At 30.4% G+C, this 19,312-nt stretch overlaps 2 protein-coding genes across 2 annotated transcripts; one reads left to right on the top strand and one right to left on the bottom strand.

Annotated features, from left to right (window-relative positions):
* Positions 1–2,836: 2,836 nt before the first annotated feature.
* HELRODRAFT_188335 (hypothetical protein) lies at positions 2,837–5,197 on the bottom strand (the record flags this gene model as incomplete). Its single annotated transcript, XM_009017469.1, has 2 exons — positions 3,310–5,197; positions 2,837–2,861 (listed from the first exon to the last, which is right to left on the bottom strand). The coding sequence occupies exons 1-2, from the start codon at positions 4,902–4,904 to the stop codon at positions 2,837–2,839; spliced, it is 1,620 nt and encodes a 539-aa protein (XP_009015717.1). The 5' UTR covers positions 4,905–5,197.
* A 3,505-nt stretch (positions 5,198–8,702) lies between these two features.
* HELRODRAFT_160514 (hypothetical protein) lies at positions 8,703–15,264 on the top strand (the record flags this gene model as incomplete). Its single annotated transcript, XM_009017468.1, has 13 exons — positions 8,703–8,816; positions 10,440–10,512; positions 10,821–11,278; positions 11,351–11,526; positions 11,968–12,008; positions 12,081–12,166; positions 12,231–12,380; positions 12,449–12,874; positions 13,206–13,349; positions 13,698–13,872; positions 13,951–14,161; positions 14,680–14,790; positions 15,099–15,264. 13 exons carry the CDS (start codon positions 8,703–8,705, stop codon positions 15,262–15,264), a joined length of 2,331 nt encoding a protein of 776 aa, XP_009015716.1.
* Positions 15,265–19,312: the final 4,048 nt, after the last annotated feature.

Below are 19,312 nucleotides of genomic sequence, written 5' to 3'. Positions count from 1 at the left end.
GGTCATTTGTTTATTTTATTATCGTTCACCGTGGGCAAACATTTTACAAGAGTAGAACAAACAAAATTTTTACTTTTTCTCATTACGCTATGTTTATTGTCGGAGCACACAGCTCTTTATAAATGTCTCAGTCTTATTTTAATAAAAAATCCTTAGGTCAAAGGTTTGAAACTTAAACACATACCAATAAACACATGCACGCAAAAACACACACAAACAATCACACACACATTTTCAATATACAAAAACTGCCGTAATCAACATCTCTATCAATTGAACACCAAGCAAACTTAAACTTAAAAAAACTTCGACAGCATGGAAAAGCACTTCACCGCCATCAACATCATCCTTAACAACCGCAACATCAATTACATCATCAAAATAAATAACATCAATATTAATGTCAACAACAACACTAAAACACATTAACGATGTGAACAACTAAAGTGACATTATCCTTAACAAAAAAATTAACCAAGACAACATCATCAACAACACTAGTCGTAGCCTAAGTCAACATTAATATAACAGCATCAACACACAATAGCATCAAAAACAACAACAACAGCAGCAGCAGCAACAACAACAGTAATAAAAATAATAACAACCCAAACAGCGGTGCAATGAATGAATGACATCGGTCTCGAAGGAGCGATTTTGAAAGTAGGAAAAAAATGTGAATATGATTGATCACAACTTTAAATTTATTCAAAAACTTGAAAAAATTGATTGTTCTAAAAAATTTTAAATTAATTTTGCTATAAAATATAACTAATAATATCTTAAAAATTATTAAACATTTCCAATTTTAAATATACAAATTCAGTGATTAACAAATTTTTAAACTCATAAAGTTATGTTAAAATATTTTAAGATTAAATTACTAATTAAAAATAAAACTTCAAATTTTTTTCAGAACATTTCAACGTTTCAATTTTGAACTTTCACGCCAAAACAATTTTCGCAAATTTTTTCATTTCAAGTAAGACCTCAAAAAAGTTCTACGAAAATTGCTGAAGTCAAAAAATGTGGCCAAAAATAATTTAAGCTGAAGTTCATTAAGTTAAAACTTCAATCATTTTTAACGTTCGTTGTATGTGATTTTAAAATATTCATAGTAAATCTCTTTAGAAGAAAGTCTCAAGCAACAAACAAATATCGGACGACGCACGTGATCCAGAGCAAGAAATGCTTGCGGCTTGCTTGCTTGACGGATCGCTCCTTCGATGCAAAACCTTCCCAGGAATGTTTTATCGCTTTGATCAGTTTAGCTTAACTGGAAATTGTTCGCTGGACTGTAAAATATAATAAAATCTACTACAACTTTGCCATATATTAGCTGCTGCCTGGTACATCGTACTAAACAATTTGTTACTATGTTGTACAATCGGTATATCTGTTCTATACTAATTTTTAACAATTCGTACATTCGGTACAATCTGTACATCCGTACCGTACAAATGACTAATATGTGGTACCACCAAACAAATGTTACTATTTGTCACCCATATAATAACTTTATATTATAAAGTTTATAAAGATGTTTTGAAATAAAATGTTTGACAAAATTTCCCAAGAGCTGAGAACAAGAAATTTATTTTAAAATTTCAGTTATGACAGTATTTACATTTACAAATTTACAAATTTTAAATTTCTAACAAATGGTCGAAACGTCAATCAAAATTTATTTTTTAAAACCCAGAATATAATAAAAAAAAGGGAAAAATAAAATAAAAAAATTGTGTGAACCAAGTAAATCAATTTAATATCATTGTAGATCTGCTCCCAGCAGTCAACGAAATAAAGTAGCTTTCATACATTTAAAAAAATTTATTTCACCAAATTACTCAGCTGCTCTACGTTTCAACAGACACAACAACGACAGAATGAATGGGCACAATTTGAAACTGTTTAACGAAATATTTCAAAAACAAAATAAAAGACAATAATAATAACAAATAAAAACTACAGAATGAATACAACGACCAAGAAGTCAGCAGCATTCAACAAAATAACATTAATAATATGAGGTTCAGACGTTTTAAGTTTATCTTGATGTTTCAAATGTTTGATTGTAAGTCAAGTGGAATGATTGTCTCTTATGTATGTGTGCATGTAATTTTAAGTTACTAACGAACAAGATCTTTTAATTAATACGTTTCTTATATATTTTTTATAAGCTTTTTACCTACCTATATCATATTATTGATACATGACATATCATATTATATCATATACCATATTATATCACATATATCATAATCTTATCATACTTCTATCATTTCAAATTTTATCAATTTAAGATTCAAAAAAGTAATTTTAGCAGACGTGCAGTGAAAACGTAGGTACATGAGACTGCAGGACATAGCCAGAAAGTGCGAAAACGTGTGGCGGATTTATAGGAGTCATGTAAGCTTCATGTACACGCAAGCACGCACCTTTCTGAGGTTATTTTGCCTATTTTGCCTTAAACCAAACTAATCGCATGCTTTTTAAATCATCTTCTTTTCAATTTATATTCGGTTGAGTTTTTTGGGTAAAATTGAGAACATGAAATTTGTATATATTAAAAAATTGTTTTCATAGTAGTGGTATTAATTCCAAGCAATCAAACTTTTTATAGAAAATATTGCGATAATAACATTAAAAGCTTTCTGATCCCGTAAAAACTTCAAAGTAAAAAATAAAAACATTTTTGTTTCAGTGCGACTTATGTAATGAACCAGCCAGGCAAACGATCACAAATACCAAAAATCAATATAAAACATATATTTTAAATATGTGTACTAAATAAGGAAAAAACTAAAGTTTATTTATACAAAATGAATTCAGACATTTAGTCAGAAACTGCGAGAAAGTAGCTTGGAGGTATAATTTTATAGAAATTCTATTAAAAATGATACATTGCGGCAGTAAAAATCGATCTGAAAGTCAATCAGATTACGTTAGCAACGAAGTTAAAAAAAAACATAAAATTTAAGATGGTTAGAAATGTCCGTGAAATCTATTTAACGCACAACGTCGGTGAGCCAATGCTGACGAATAATGTATGGTGACATGTTTACTGTTGCATCTGATCTATTACATCCACCGCTCCATATTTTAGCTAGTAGCGCGTATGTTACTTATGCTAGTATTTATTTCCGTACTCCGTTTGCTATTTTTACAATTTTTTACGACGGTGTATTGCCTATAAACAATCGTAAGTGTTGAAACGTGGCTACTAATAATTTATTTATTTATTTAAATTACTGTCACAACTTTTGAACATTTTTCAAACAACCATCAAACATTCATCACATCACGAACCTTATCTCCAAAACTTCTTGCTGTTTCAATTTCGTTATCAGCTTTCTTCTTCGCTTTCGTTCAGATTGTAGAATGCTGGCATTTGATGGTGATCCTATGTTTGAGGTGGATTTTTTAAGAAGGTCCACAGCTATGGCGTGAAATTGTACTCTCGTCTTCAAATCCATCGCCTGCTTCTCTCTCTTCCACTCACTGCGCCACAAATAAAGAAACAAACCACCGACACCCCACACGACAAAAGTTGAAGTTAAACAGGTCGGACCCAATATTTTCATGGGCAGTTGTTGTTCATCCGTCCAACCTTCCAATTTCACAAAACCACAAACGGTCAAAACCACTCCGGCCATTAAACTGAACATTGTCATTGCGAACGCACTCTTCACGGCAAATTCCATTCTTTTGTTTCCACCGCTCGACGATCGCTTCTGACTGCTGTGGCGGCTGCGTCTGTAAAGTGGATCCAAGATGGATGCAAGCGATTCGTCAAAGCTCGTGAAGGAAGAGGAAGGAGACAAGACTGCGGAAGACTTCCTGCGTCGAGATGATGAACGTTTGGAGTTTCTAACGCTTACGTAACTTCCGCTGGGTCTGATGTAGCAGTATGATACTGGCATATCTACAGCTGATGTAATTGATTCAGTGTCTTGATTAGATTGTTTAGAAATATCTTTTTCAATTGAATCTTTTTCGCAAATACCCGCAGGTGTTTGGAGGATTTTAAAATCTTTGTCAGATTTGAATATAAATGATTCGGTATCTAGTGAATTTTTTTTGTTGCACAATAGCAGTGAATCAGACCGTGTTTTCTTGGTTTTTGGTATTTCTTTAGAAATTGGGGTGTTGCTGTTTGCGGTTCTTTCAACTTTGTTTTGTAGGCTACTACTAATTTTCTTCCCAGTTAATTTTTTAATAGTTTGCTGATTGTCTGGGAATAAAATTTTGTACTTTTGTTGCTGCAGCAGAAGATGCTGTCGGCAGACAAATGATAAAAAATCAACCGAGTGACTAGGTCTCAGAGAGCTTGTTGTTTTAGTCAAGCAGCAACTACTTTCAGACAAAAAATTAGATTGAAATAATTCTGTTGCAGTTTTAAAATGATAAAAGTCGTTTTTCTTTAAATTTTCTCTTTTTGTCTGGTCTACGTTAGTGTGACTTTTTTCAGTGTTGCTATCTAAAACGTCGCCGGTTGTGAAATTTGTTGCAAGTTCATTTGTCGTGCAAAGAGGCTCAATGCTGTTTACTGTATGTGTGTTGAAACTATTTGGTCTCTTGTGGTTTGCTATACCCTTGCTATCGTTGTCTGGAATTGTTGTACTGTTGTCGGATTTGAAATTGTCAAACAAATCGTTGTAAATACCTTCATGAGTTTTATCCTTGTCATCAAACTTGTTTTCCAGTGCATTAATGAGATCGTTGTTATTATTTTGTTGATCGTTGGCTATATTGATGTTATTATTATTTATATTGTTGTTGTTGTCGTCGTCGTCGTTGTTATTGTCATCGTTGTTGTTGTTGTTGTGGTTGACGTTGTCTGCGATATCAGATGGCTGCTGAGATCTCGACGGAGCATCTCCTGATCTCCCAACATGCATCATTCATTCTTCTTCCTAACAACAGTTCCTAGTTCCCGTGCATGCATCACTCATCATTTTCCAGATCAACAATTTCTTCTTCTTGCGCTCCTGTCGTTTTTGAATTGTTCCAATATTTTTTAAATTCAGTTTCGTTATTATTATCTGTTAAAACGAACATCGTTTTGACTGAATTTACTTAAATTCAATTAATCTTCATCTTAAAAACAGCTTAACAATACTTGTGATGCACATAAACGAACTTTACTTACAACTTTTAATTAAATAAAAATAATTTCATTAAATCATCTTCATGACTGCACATTTAAATACATTTAAAAAAAACTCGCTTCAGCAAAAAGCAAATAATCTACCTACTTTTCCATTGTATTTATATAGATACATGGTATATTATATATATATATATATATATATATATATATATACTTTAACTCTTTTAATTAATTTAATATAGATAATAATTATAAATTAAATAGTAATATATAATATATATTAATAGTATAAATAATTATATATTAAATAAATATAGGTCTGATAGATATTAATATAATAATTATTAATAATAATATAGGCATGTACGTACATCTTCTGTCTGCGGTCGTTGTTGGCATGATGCACAAAGGTGCATAGCATATAGATGAGTACCTACCTACCTACCTACTTACGTGTATGAAAATTTACGCTGTGTGCTATTTCACATTTATAAATGATGTTTATTTTATTTATTGCTAGATTAATTAAATTTCTGAATTTTATTTATTTATTTTGCCGGTTAGTTTAATATGTAAGGATTAAATTAGAAGACTATACTAAGTTTCTTGAGATTTAGCATTTTTCACGTGAATTTGACCTTATAACTAAGTTAGGGAAATAAGTTTATAAATATTGCTGGATAATAATAATCGCGGACATTGAACCACACGGATAACCACCAAACCACACCAACCCACATTAAACTACTCCAAATCACACCGAACCACCCAAACCACACCGGACCGCACCCAATGTCGCTGTTAATTATACTTTTTCATTTTAAAAAAATAATAAACAATTAATTTAGACTTTATAAAACGTAAATTTCATTAAAATTCCTTATGAGTTGGCATGATTGGGTGAAAAAAAGAGAGAAATGTAAGAGATGCAAACACCGAGACGAGTTCGTTCAGTCGTAAATTGACTACCAGGTGTTCTGTCCATAAAAATTTAAATAGATGTGCGTGTGTGAAGGTGGAGAAGAGTTCTGTTCGAAATATATGCCATCCACAGTTTGTTTGGTAACACTGGCTTTCCAACTAACACTCATCACCTTCTGAAAGCACTTATAAATTATGCCTTGGATGGTGATGAATAGTTTGATTGTTTGTTATATTATAGTCTCTTACTCTGCTGCAGTTGTTTGCAATTGTCACGCAGATGAATACTCAGATGCTAATGCTTGCTAATGAACATGTGTTGCTCTGTAGTTTACAACTGTGAGATCGAAAATGAAAAGTGGTCGTGGCAAATGACTGACACTTTATTTTTGTCAACCAAAGACCGCAAAAACTATTCTTTTTCGTTTGTTTATTCCAATAAATTAGTGTCTCAGTTTTGTCCAATCTAAATTAATTCATTAAACTTAATTAAGATCAACATGATACGATGAAAATTATTTTATTAAAACTGACAAAACTTCATACAAAAATATGTAATCCAAATGCAGAAAATTATTTGAAGTTCATAAAAAAATAATTTTGTTTGTCTTTCTTGCATAAGATACATACTTATTTTTTCATGTAACACAGACGTGCAGTCGAGAACTAATTAAATTGCATTTCTTTAATTGGACGATGAAATTTTTTTAAAGAAAACAGAGTTAATTTTTTAGGTATTTTACCGTTAATTAAATTGTTTTTTTTCTTTTATAGTTAGTTATTTTTCTTGTTAACTGTTTCATAATAATTTTTAAATATTGTCTGAAAATCTGAATATTAGGACCTGGATGCACTTGGCTATCATCAAGATATAACCACAATTATATTTTAATATTGAAATCCTTTTTTATTTTTTTAATGACTTTCAAGTGCCACTGCCACTGTCACACACACACACACGCACACAACCATTTTTGTTATTGTCATCTTATCTTCATCATAGATTTATTTAATTTGCTGGTACTTGGTTATTACAATATTTTAATGTTTTGGGGACAAATATATTTAGTCAGTCCCATTTCATTCTACTCAACATGAAATACTTGGTAGACTGTTTGTAGTCAGTTTAATTCGTTTAAAACCATTAATTGCTGACGTCCGACAAGAGAGCAAACACTCTCACATCGATCTTGTTCGCGGAATCATCGTCAACTCCAGCACTGCAAAGCATTCATTTCCTATTGACATGGGTCTTCGTATTTGCGGTTACGTACGCACATTTATATTGATATGCATATGTATTTAAACATGCACGTATGTGAATATGTGCAGACACTCATACCTGGATGGATGGATGGATGGATGGATGGATGGATGGATGGATGGATGGATGGATGGATGGATGGATGGATGGATGGATGGATGGATGGATGGATGGATGGATGGATGGATGGATGGATGGATGGATGGATGGATGGATGGATGGATGGATGGATGGATGGATGGATGGATGGATATATGGATGGATGGATATATGGATGGATGGATATATGGATGGATGGATATATGGATGGATATATGGATGGATGGATATATGGATGGATGGATATATGGATGGATGGATATATGGATGGATGGATATATGGATGGATGGATATATGGATGGATGGATATATGGATGGATGGATATATGGATGTATGGATATATGGATGGATGGATATATGGATGGATGGATATATGGATGGATGGATATATGGATGGATGGATATATGGATGGATGGATATATGGATGGATGGATATATGGATGGATGGATATATGGATGTTGCAGCTGAGGTAAGTTGACGTTCTTTCTTTTGCATCGTGCATTGTGCTTATACTCTCCCTACACTATTTTCTTGATTCTTTGTTTTTGCTATAAACAATCAGTAGCATACAATTGGAGTTCTGCTGACTAACATAAAATAAGAAGCTGCACGGACAATCGCATCTAATGACTAAACAGAGTAACAAAGTCATCAAACCATTTATAAAAGAGAGATGTTTAACACTATGGAGACGAAAAGCATTTGTCAAAAAAGACTTTTTAGCGTTTTGTATATATTCATCTGTTCATTTTTACACGATCTATTGTATTTCCATTTGGAGCTTAGTAGTAAGTAACATAAGTGGATGTTGCTGAAAGGTGAATGTTATAACTGGAGCAAGTTTGGGATCGTCTAATTGACAATAGAATATATTTAGAAAACGCCGCTCTTCACCGTTTGTCCAATAGTGTAATGGATAGCGTTTTTATCCATATACTTATCTTATTTTTAGTTACTAATTACTAATTACTTACTTATAGTTATATAATTATATATATATATAATTAGTTATATAATTAGTTACTAATTAGTTTATTTATTTTTGCTAAAATTTTATTATTACTTGCATATTTTATTGTTTTTAATTTTCTTATTATTATATAACTAGTCGGAAAGTTATCTGTTTGCAAAATTCATTGAAAAGCGCTGTTGAACATTGCGAAAATAGCGCTTTATAAATGTTTTACATAATTTATTTATTTGTTAAACAAAGAAATTTAAATAAAAACTCTGTTTAAGCGCTACACACGATATATTAACATTTATTGGCTTCCGTCGTTATCGAATTTTTTTGTTTCAAAATGGCGGTTAAAAAATTATCGGAGTTGACTGTTGCCGAGTTGAAACATGAATTGAAAAAAAGAAAATTAGAAGTTGCAGGTGATAAAGCTACTTTATTGGCTCGCTTGAAAAAGGTATTTTTTTAATCTTTGTGACCTAAAAAGTGTCGATCAGTTAAATTTTCACAATCTACGTTTCGTCCGTTTGCGGCCTGCTCTAAGTAAGCGCAATCGGCAATGTAATTTAATTATCGTTTGCAGTTTTTGATCATTCACTATTAACCTTAAAAATAGAAATAGCGCTTCTCAATCAAAGTACGAAGATGGTTTTTTTTAATATTTCATAAAAAATTTTAAAATGTTTATTAAAATATTAAAGAACCATAGAACGACCATCAGACCCCATCATGAAGTTTTAATTTAAAACAATGTATCTTAGTGAATAATTTTTAGTTTTTTTTTCAACTTTTATGATTTTCATTTATTTGGATTAATGCACATAATAATCAAATAAAATTTGAAATATACTACCTGGAAATATGCAAAAATGAAATTTTAACATTAATTGGTAATTGCCAATGGGGTCTATTGACCCCTTGCTATACAATGAGTGTTTTATAAAATGATTTTTGAGTAATACTTTGTATGCTTTACTGTCATTTTCTGAATATTTCAACAAGTTTTATTTGGTTTTTGTTATTGCAAACATGTAAAATGTTAATAGATGAAAACGATACGTTTCATCGTGTTTTGTGGATGTTGCACTTACAGGGTTAAAAAATATTAGGAACATTGATTTTGATTGGTGTTTATAATTAAAAAAATAAATCATTCACATATTTACAATCTGCGATGGCATAGAAATAATGAAAGCTCTAAATTTAAATGAAATGATTACAACTGATCGTCTAATTTGATGTAAAAAGTTGATAGCAAAGAAAACAATGTCCTACCTCGGGAAACTGGGTCAGTGGATGCTAAAGGAAGATTGATTGATTTACAATCTGCACTGACTACCAAGCCACATATATTTAGTTTTTTTGTTGTTGAGTTTTAGCCTATTTGCTGACATCCACTCTTCTGTTCTAATGCCTCTTTTGAATCTGAATTGGTAGCTGATAATTCGCTCATCAATTCCTGAGAACTGCACATCATTTGCCTACAAATGACAGCTGATGTATGTCATGGGATATTGATTTTTATTTGCACCCGTCAATAGTATTAATACTCTATTATTGTTATTAATACAGTACCGATATGTGAATTATATAGTCAACGAACATAACATATACACATATCGAACTAGTTACATTTTAACAAGCAATAGAAATAGACCTTCAAATCATATTTTCTTCTATTATTTAGAATCAATATTTTCAGAGCAAAAAGATTAACTTCTTGTATCAATCAATTTCCTAGAATTTAGTCTAAATTTCTAACAATTTCAATTTTTTGCATTGGTCCATTGCTTTTTGCACAATGAAAAAATTCCCTCAACCGCAACATTTAATTTTGAAGCATGTTAAAGATTTACTTGGAATACAGTGCGGTTGTGAATATCTTTCAAATGTATACTATATTTTTGTTTGCATCATGCATAAAATAAATAAGAAAAAAGGTAGTGCATAGACTAATGGCTGCAGGGTTTGTGGGTGGGGGTCGGTGATTTTTTATAATTGTATAAAAATACAATTATAAAATATAACCAAAATACTTACTAATATATTAATTATAAATAGTTTTTCATTAACTTTCCAGAGTTTGGTTGAAGATGGCAAATTCAAAGCCAATGCTACAAAAAACAAAACGGATGATCAAAGAGTTGTCGAAAGTGGGCTTAGAAAAATATTTGCTATTATAAATAATTTTGTCATTTGTATTTCAATTTGCAGTTGTTTAATTATTGATTTATAATTATTCAATACAGTTAGATATTTAATAATTATATTAGTGTATTAAGTTTAATGACTTTGAAATCATTAAATAGCAATTAAATAGCATAAAATTTTACTTTTTTGATTTTTAATTTGTTTGCTCAGAATAATTGTTCTCTTTATTGAATCTTCTTTTAGTTACAAATTCTTCTGCTGTACAATAATTTATTTAAATTATTATTTCTTTCCCTATGTTATGGTTCAGAAACACCAATTAATACTGAATCTACATCCCAAGAGACAAAAGATGTTGCAAAACCTGATTCCTCTGAACAATTAGCAGCTTCAAGTTCAAAGGTTGAGACAGACATTTCTGCTCTTAAAAAAACTTCCCCTGTAAAAAATGATTGCAAAAATGAAAATTCTTGTTTGAGTTCAATGGGCACAGAGCAGAATAATGAAAATCTGCAAGATCAATCTAAAATGTCTTTAACCAAGACAACTTCTTCAGAATCTCAGATTGATTTTGACACAAAAGCCATAACTGACAACTCAACTTTGTTAGGTTCTATTGACAAAAGTTGTGATAAACAAATAAAACCTTGTGGCAGTGTTAAAGAAAATGTTTTGCAAACAGTATCAGAAAAAATTCCTGAAAATGTAAAACATGTGGCTGCTAAGGAGTTGCCCAAGTCTCAAGAAGAAAATGTAATGAATGCAAAGGTAATTCAAAACAATGTAGAAATTAAACCAATTCCATTTTTAAATGACAACTCTATTCTTCAATCTACTCAGAATCTTGTCTCAGCTAAAAAAGAAGAGACCAAAATTGTTAAAGAAGAGACAAAAATTGTTAAAGAAGAGACTAAAAATGTTAGCATGACAACTGAAATCACCCCAACAGTGAAAAGATCAGTTATACCAAATTCAGAGGCTGTTTTATCAAATCAATCAGTTGGACCAAGTGTTAAGTAAGCGTTCTGTCTTGCAATGGACTTGTTCACTTCAAGTTTTTCGTTTTTTAAATTAAATTCATGTTATAAATTGAATTCCCAATTTTATTAACTGCACTCACTACTGGTTGTGGTTGGACAAACTTTCAACATTCTTGTAAATCAATGGGCTTTTCTCAACTCCAAATATATCTTTGCTATTTGCTTACATTTTCTGTGATGTCTCAAGTTAATGGACTTTGTGGGTTTTATTCAAAATATTGCCAGCTATTTATTTTGGCCCTTTAATGTGCGACGTTTGTTTCTTTATAACCAGCAGCTAGTTTTGTGTTTACCAACCAAAAAATCCAATCTAATTTTTCACCAGGATTCTTTTTCACCTGTGTTTTTTTTTTTGTTGAATGCAATATTTGAAAATTTTTATGTTAATTTATTTTTACTTTTTTCCAATTTTTTCAGAAATGACACAACTAAAAAAGAAGATGAAAAGAAGATTTCTGGTAAGTCAGATAATTGATTTGTTATTTTTTATTAGATTTTTTTTTAATTTTTTTAATTTTGTTATTTAAAAGATCTTCCAAAATCTTTATGGATCACTGGATTAGTTGGTGCTGTTAAAGCGTCTGATCTTAAACAAGCTTTTGGAAAATATGGCAAGGTATGTCACATTTTATTCCATTTGTGTTATTTTGAATTAAATTTGAACTTATTCTTTTGAAAAGGTTTCTTCTGCCAAGATTGTAACCAGTGCCAAGAATCCAGGATCAAAATGTTTTGGTTTAATTGCAATGCAAACTCATGAGGAAGCAAAAGCTTGCATTGTTCAGTTTCATAATAAAGTCTTGCTTGGATCCACTGTTACTGTGGAATTTGTATGTTTCAATATTTGTTTAAAATCTTAATATATGTTTTCAATGTTGCATTATATAATGTTTGAAAGGATGTCAAAAGACGAATAGCAAAACCCATCCAAGAACCTCAGTTGAACGTGGTAAGTAAGAAATTGGAAGCAAAAGATAATGTCCAAAATCTTGTCACCAAAACACCTGAAAAGTTGCAAGACAGCAAAGTACAAGAAACTCATGCCTCTACAACATTTAAAGATAATCTAACAACTTCTACACCTGTCCCTGGAGTTAAACATATTGAACTGGCAACAGTCACACCAATTGCAAAATCTGAAGCTGTGAAATCTACAAATGTTCCTGCTCAGGCAAGTGACAAAAACACATCCCAGCAATCTGTTATTGACAATAAGCCAGTCACAACTAAGCCTGAAAATGAATCAACTTCTGTGTGGCTTAGTGGTTTACCAAGTAAGATTAAAGCAGCTGATTTAAAAACACTGTGTCTAATATCTGGGAAGGTTAGTTGAACAACTTAAAATTTGTTGCTTTTTTAAATTTTAAAATCTTCCATTATTTTTCAAGATAATATTCTGATATTGAAAAGGTGGATATTTAGATTTGTTTGACTGTCTTCTGAATCTTGTGTTCCTATATAATTGGCTTTGTTCTTTTTTTTTTCTTTTCACTTTGTTTTATTATTATTATTTGAATGTAAATCAAAACATTCCAGAAATATTGCTTTAATCCTGAGGCTAAGTTTCTAAAATTGAGCAAGCAATATGGCTTTTAAAATCATTCTTTTAAAATTGGATATTTTATCATTAATATAAACAAAACTAATCAATTTAGGTTCTTGCAGCAAAGGTTGTAGCCAGTTCTAAGTCAGAAACATATTTTGGTTTGGTGACAATGTCCACAAAAGATGAAGCAGAAGGTTGTGTCAAGAAACTTGATAAGCATGTGTATGAGGGAAAACCTTTATCTTGTGAAATGGTTTGTAGTCAATTTATTTCTCAAAAATTTTTGATAAAAAGACAAATTTTCTGTTTTATTGTTCTGATGATACGATATCCACAATGAAAATCTTGAGTTAAAAGTATACTTGAAAGTGCTTAATTACATTTTAACTTGCTGCTTTTTTAATTTTACAATAATTTATTATTGTGTTTCAATGTATTTAAGTGCCTTTGTCGAATATGGACATATTTGCGTTTCTATTAGCTTGATTTAAATTATTTTTGCACCACTGTCAATTTTTCCAACTTTTGTGTGTAACATTTTAGTACCTTGCAAATCATCATTGTCATTATAATGTCGTTTTTATAAATGTTTATTACTCAGGCACCTTATGACAATGTAACTCCTGAACTGCTCAAGCATTTTGCCAAAGCCAAAGATCAACCAAGTAGTAATGACAATAAAAAGGAAGAGAATAAAAAGCCAAATGATGAAACAAAAAAAAAGGATAGTAATGACAATGGGAGTAAAGTTGACAAACATTCTGGCAATGATAGCAGTATGTTTTTTTGCTCTTTTGCCTATGATTGAATAACTGGAGATGGCAACAATGATCATTTGTTATTTTGGTTTCTAGGCTTCTCAAAGAACAAGAGTAGCAACAGTTCAAGAAATATGGGTAACCGAAATAGTGGCAACTATAGAAGGGGTGGTTATAATAATTATAGGGGTGGCAGTAATAGAAATATTCCCAGTCTAATGGAGAGGAGCTCTTTCAACAGATCTAATCAGTTTTCAAGATCCAGCGCTTTAAGTGTAGATCCGATTGTTAGAAACTATAATGTCAAGTAAGAAATTTTGTCTGAATTTTATACATATATATATATATATATATATATATATATATATATATATATATATGTATGTATGTATACAGTTAAAAATATCACTGCATACTTCACATTGTTGATCAACTATTTAAGCAAACTATTGATGGTGCATATACAAATGCAAAAGGTTGTTTATACAGAAATTTAGTGGAAAATGTGGACTGGAGTGGTTAAAAATTTTGCATACAACTTTAAACAATTGATATAAATGTGATAGAATTGACAATACTAGAAGTATTTAAAATTGTAAGTATAAACTTGATATTACAGAAAATACAATGATATTCAATAACAAATGTAAATGATAGCTTATATGTGTATATTAAAATGGATATCTCATCAAATGCTGGTGATCTTATCAATCACCCTGTTTTGTTTTTATTATTTTAAAATGTCTCATTCTACATCAGCTAACAATGAACTTAGAATTTATAGCTCTTGTCATTTTTTCTCAACAAATATTTTTTTAAATGTAGCATGGACAGAAACAGACTGGAGCATGAACAGATGGAAGCAGAGAGAGCCAAGATGTTGCTTTATCAAGAGCAACAGAGACAACAACAGATGTCTGCATTCAGAGATGGATGGTCAGTGATTTGATTTATGGTCGTCACCAATAGTTATTAATCTAAGGATTGTTATCCAACAATCACTTTAATAATAATGGGTTACAATAAATTTAAAGATAGTGAGAAATTAAATCAAATTTCTTTGCCTTGCCCTTGTGGAGTGAGCATAAGGCTCCAGTTTTATTTAGTCAAAACGCAGCCTATATATTTTTTCATTGTTTTTTTCAGCTAGGCAAGTCAATCAGTGATAAAAAAAACTATTCTTTTTTAAACTGGTTTGAATTTAGCTTTTGTTTATCTTGATTGTTATGCATTAAATGTTACAGGTCTCAAGCTCCAAGTAGAATGAAAAGGTCATATGATAGCAATGATGATTTTTACTGGGGCCCTCCACCAAATCAATCAAGTTCAAAAAGATTTGCACCAAACTCTCTCTACCCATCAACATCTTATGATTCCAGAATGGGTTCAGGTCAGATTATTTTCTTCTAAAGCTTAAACTGCTAACGATTGAATGTTAAGATACTGACTTTTTTGTTATATTGTTGCAGGTTCTCAAAGTTATTGGTGATTGAAGGTTGAAAAAGAGACAATAAGAATAATAAATGTTTGTTAGCACATTAGTCAAGATTATTGCTGCTTTTTTGCATGCTAATGTGATTTTAGATATACTAAGACGGTTGTTAAATGTTACAATATTACATTTTCTGTTGAATCATTTTTTAATTCAATAATAGATTTTTAATCAACTTGTTGCTCCCCTGTCTGAAAAGTTTGTGCAAAATTTTTCAATCGTACTTACTATTTCGTTCATTCTATGTAAAATATGGTTTTTATAATTTTTACGCAGACCAGTTGCAAAGATGATTGGTTAAAATTTAGCAAGTTTCACAATAACAAGCAATTGATAATTCAATATAACAAAATCCCAAAAGCAATCAATAATAAAATAATACAAACTAGCATTGATCGAATAAGTATATGGATTTAGTGTTCTATTTAGTCACATCACAGAAAACTACTTATAAAATTAGCAGGAGGATGAGTCCTGCTAAATGTTCAAATATCGGGTCAAAATCTTGAAAGTATGCATACGTGATACTGGTGACAGGGGTATGTATATATGTGGATATATATATATATATGCATGCTCAGATGGATGTCTACATGGAAGATGTGAACCTATAGCATAATAATTAAACAAGCGAAAAAATTTTTCTTAAACTTGCAGTTGTCCGTTTAGACGATTTCTAATTGGGCATACTTGTTCAATGCAGTTACACAAGTGTAGGAATCAATAATTATTAAATAAATAAACTGGTAAGCCACTATTAAAAATGCTGACGTAAACATCATTTATAACATATATAACAAGGAACCTATAACGAATACGCAAATATAAATATATATATTTGTGTAATTCATGAAATTTGTATTCACAATTAAATATGTATAGCATATTGCACTACCTAAAATAATGCAGTCAAAGTATAAACTTATAAGAATTGGTTTACTGAATTTTTAACCATCAAACAAATTGCAAACAGTTCTACTATTAAAATTCTATTAAAAAAAAGTTTCGTTACAATTTTTTAAGCAAAGAAAATGATCGAAATGCTTGAAGAAATCGTCAAAAAATAAATTAATTACAAAATAACTACTAAAAAATAATAGAATCACGAATTTAATCGATAAATAAATTTTCAACTGCTGTTCATCAATAATAACTAAATGTTTATCGGTCATTGCATTTACATTAACAAATAAATTTTAATAATTTATTAACTTTGAATTAACAATAGCAGCGTTGCTTAAGACAACGTTAATATGGTAGTAGTCGTAAATTATTGGGTTAAAAATTCTACAGTTCATCATCAAATCTATGTTAATGAATCGGTTATAAAAAGTGTTCAGTCTGTAAAAGAAGAGTATTTCTGATAGAAAACAGTCATAAAATGTTCATAAAACGATCGGATCACACGTCTAATTCAGTTTTTGTTTGACTCAACTGTCCAAGTAATTTAATCCATGATTTACGATTAACTTTACTTAATCATCAACTTAGATGCGCTGGTGATAGAAAGTTTGTTGAATTGAAATTTGTTGTAAAACACGAGTTGTAGTAAGGCTTCCTTGGGCGTGTTGCAGGGTATTTTGCTTGTAGTTTGTTTGCTCGTAAGACGGTTGCCAGACTGTAATGGCGTTTTGCTGTGGCCAACAGACAATGATCACATCACATAAGACGACGCGCACACCAACGAAATACTAAAAATAATAACGGCAAAGATAAAGTAAACAAGGGAGAATTACAAATTCAACCAAGTAAAGTTCATGACTCGTAACAGTCTGTGAAAATAAATTATAATGATAGAAATATTAATAGAAGTAATAATAGAGTAAAAAATATGGATCACATTGAAAAGTTAAATAGAAAAATTTCAATAAATAATGAAGCGATTGATTAAAAGGTGAAAATGACACAATTTAAATAATCTTAAGCAGTTGTTTCAGTTAATGTATTGAACAGTTCTCAATCTTATTAAATAAATTTGTAATCACTCTTTTTCCCGTCATATTCCACAGTCTAAACTGAAATGAAAAATAAAGTAGTTTTAAATGTATCGAATTATAAATGCATTTTTTTATTCTTATTAATTATTAAATTCAATGAAACAACAAAATTTTCTTTCCACTAAAACAAGGATTCCATCCACTCAACGGTTACGTAGTTAACGCCTAAAACAAATGAAACCGTACCTACCATTGTTAGCTGGGAAGTCGAGGATAGCCATATCAGACTTGGGCATGGGGTGTGGATAGTTGATGGCTCCTGGCCCCACTTTAAATTCTCCACCCATGTACAGACTGAGTGGGATGGATGAATTCATGCTAATAATATAAATAAAATAAAATTATATTTTTTATAATGAAAACAATAAAGACGTCCTAATCGGATTTAGGGGTGTAGAAGCCCTGAGGCAACAATGAAGTGGAGGCTCCTTACTGTTTTAAAAAGCGACTTCTTTCCATGAAATCTTACGAAAAGTTTTTTACAATGTTTTCTATGAAAACCACTGTTTTAATGAGCATTGTCGGTGAAAATGCGAACAAATAAGTTTAGAGGAATAAACGTAACAGTTGCTGATCCGATGTGTAATTTGTATATTTTTTGTCATTGTAATAGGAGATACCACGTTAGGCAGCAGTTGCGCTAGTCACCTCCTCTAAATCTGGCCTTCGACGTCGATGCTGTAAATCTTCATTATCGGTAAACTGGCAAGTCTTATAAAATCATGCTGTCATTTGCAACAAAGTTAACCCCAACAATCTGTACAGCTAAATGCATACGAAGTTAGAGATAAAAATATTGTTCATAGCAATATTTAGAAACATAAAACCTTATATTATTTCAAAAAACTTATATTATTTCAAATTGCAGTCGTAACACAGAATTATTTAATAATATTAATAACATCAAAATGTACAAGAATTCAGTGAATGCACTAAAGTCAAAAAACAATTGCTTATACTTTTACAAGAAATGCTAATTCCAACTAATACAATTTAATTTAATTTTTAAATAATCCTACGTGCGAAATAGAAGACACAGATGAAATTTAATTGCATCTGATATGGATAGATTTTACTTTAATTAATCAAAGCAAATCTAACGGCTTGTTAAATGAAATTTATAAAATTGCTCCTCATCATTAATTCCCCTTTCAAAAATATTTATTTACATTTAATTTCCATTTTAAAAATTTCATCCTTATTTATACTATTATCTGCAACAAATAAAAGTTGAGACAAAAATATATTTCAGTTTAATTCATGGGACTGGATTATTAAGAACAACCATTCTTATTTATAAACATTTCAATATTAATTAAAAAATAATCATACGGATAAATTTTTCGATAGCAATTTAAAAAAAATCCTCTGGTTGCTTGACTCATTGCTAACCTCACGTCAATTTATAGAAAAAATTATTACTCAACTTTGAGATTTTGCATCAGCACTTTAACAACTAATATAAAAATACACACCAAGTGAATTTAGAGCTAGCACAATCAAAGCCGATGTATGAATAAATTAATAAAGTTATAACAAATTAACAAGCAGTTGAACATGTAGGTTGATTAACAAACCTCGGATTATCGACTTCTGAAAACTTTTGACATCCGTTTATGAAGATCACTTCATAACCATGGCACTGAGCCTTTTGATCATGCAATTACAAAATTATAAATATATTTTATAAAAAAAATTTAATTATAATTTATCATGCAACGTATTATATAATAAAGAGTAAATGTATGTATATATATATATATATATATATATATATATATATACAACAAAAATATACTGTATAAATGAAATTCATCAAAAGATGAGAAAATTAAATGAGTAATAAAGATCTAGAGATATTATGTTAGTTGCATCATTAAGAATAATTTCTAATAACAAAACTCAATTAACAAAAGCATCCCTACCAGCAGAACATAATCAGATGACCTCTTAATGATAAATTTTATGA

This window comes from Helobdella robusta (assembly GCF_000326865.2).
Source record: "Helobdella robusta unplaced genomic scaffold HELROscaffold_2, whole genome shotgun sequence".
NCBI lineage: Eukaryota > Metazoa > Annelida > Clitellata > Rhynchobdellida > Glossiphoniidae > Helobdella > Helobdella robusta.
This window is presented reverse-complemented; position numbering and strand designations above follow the sequence as displayed.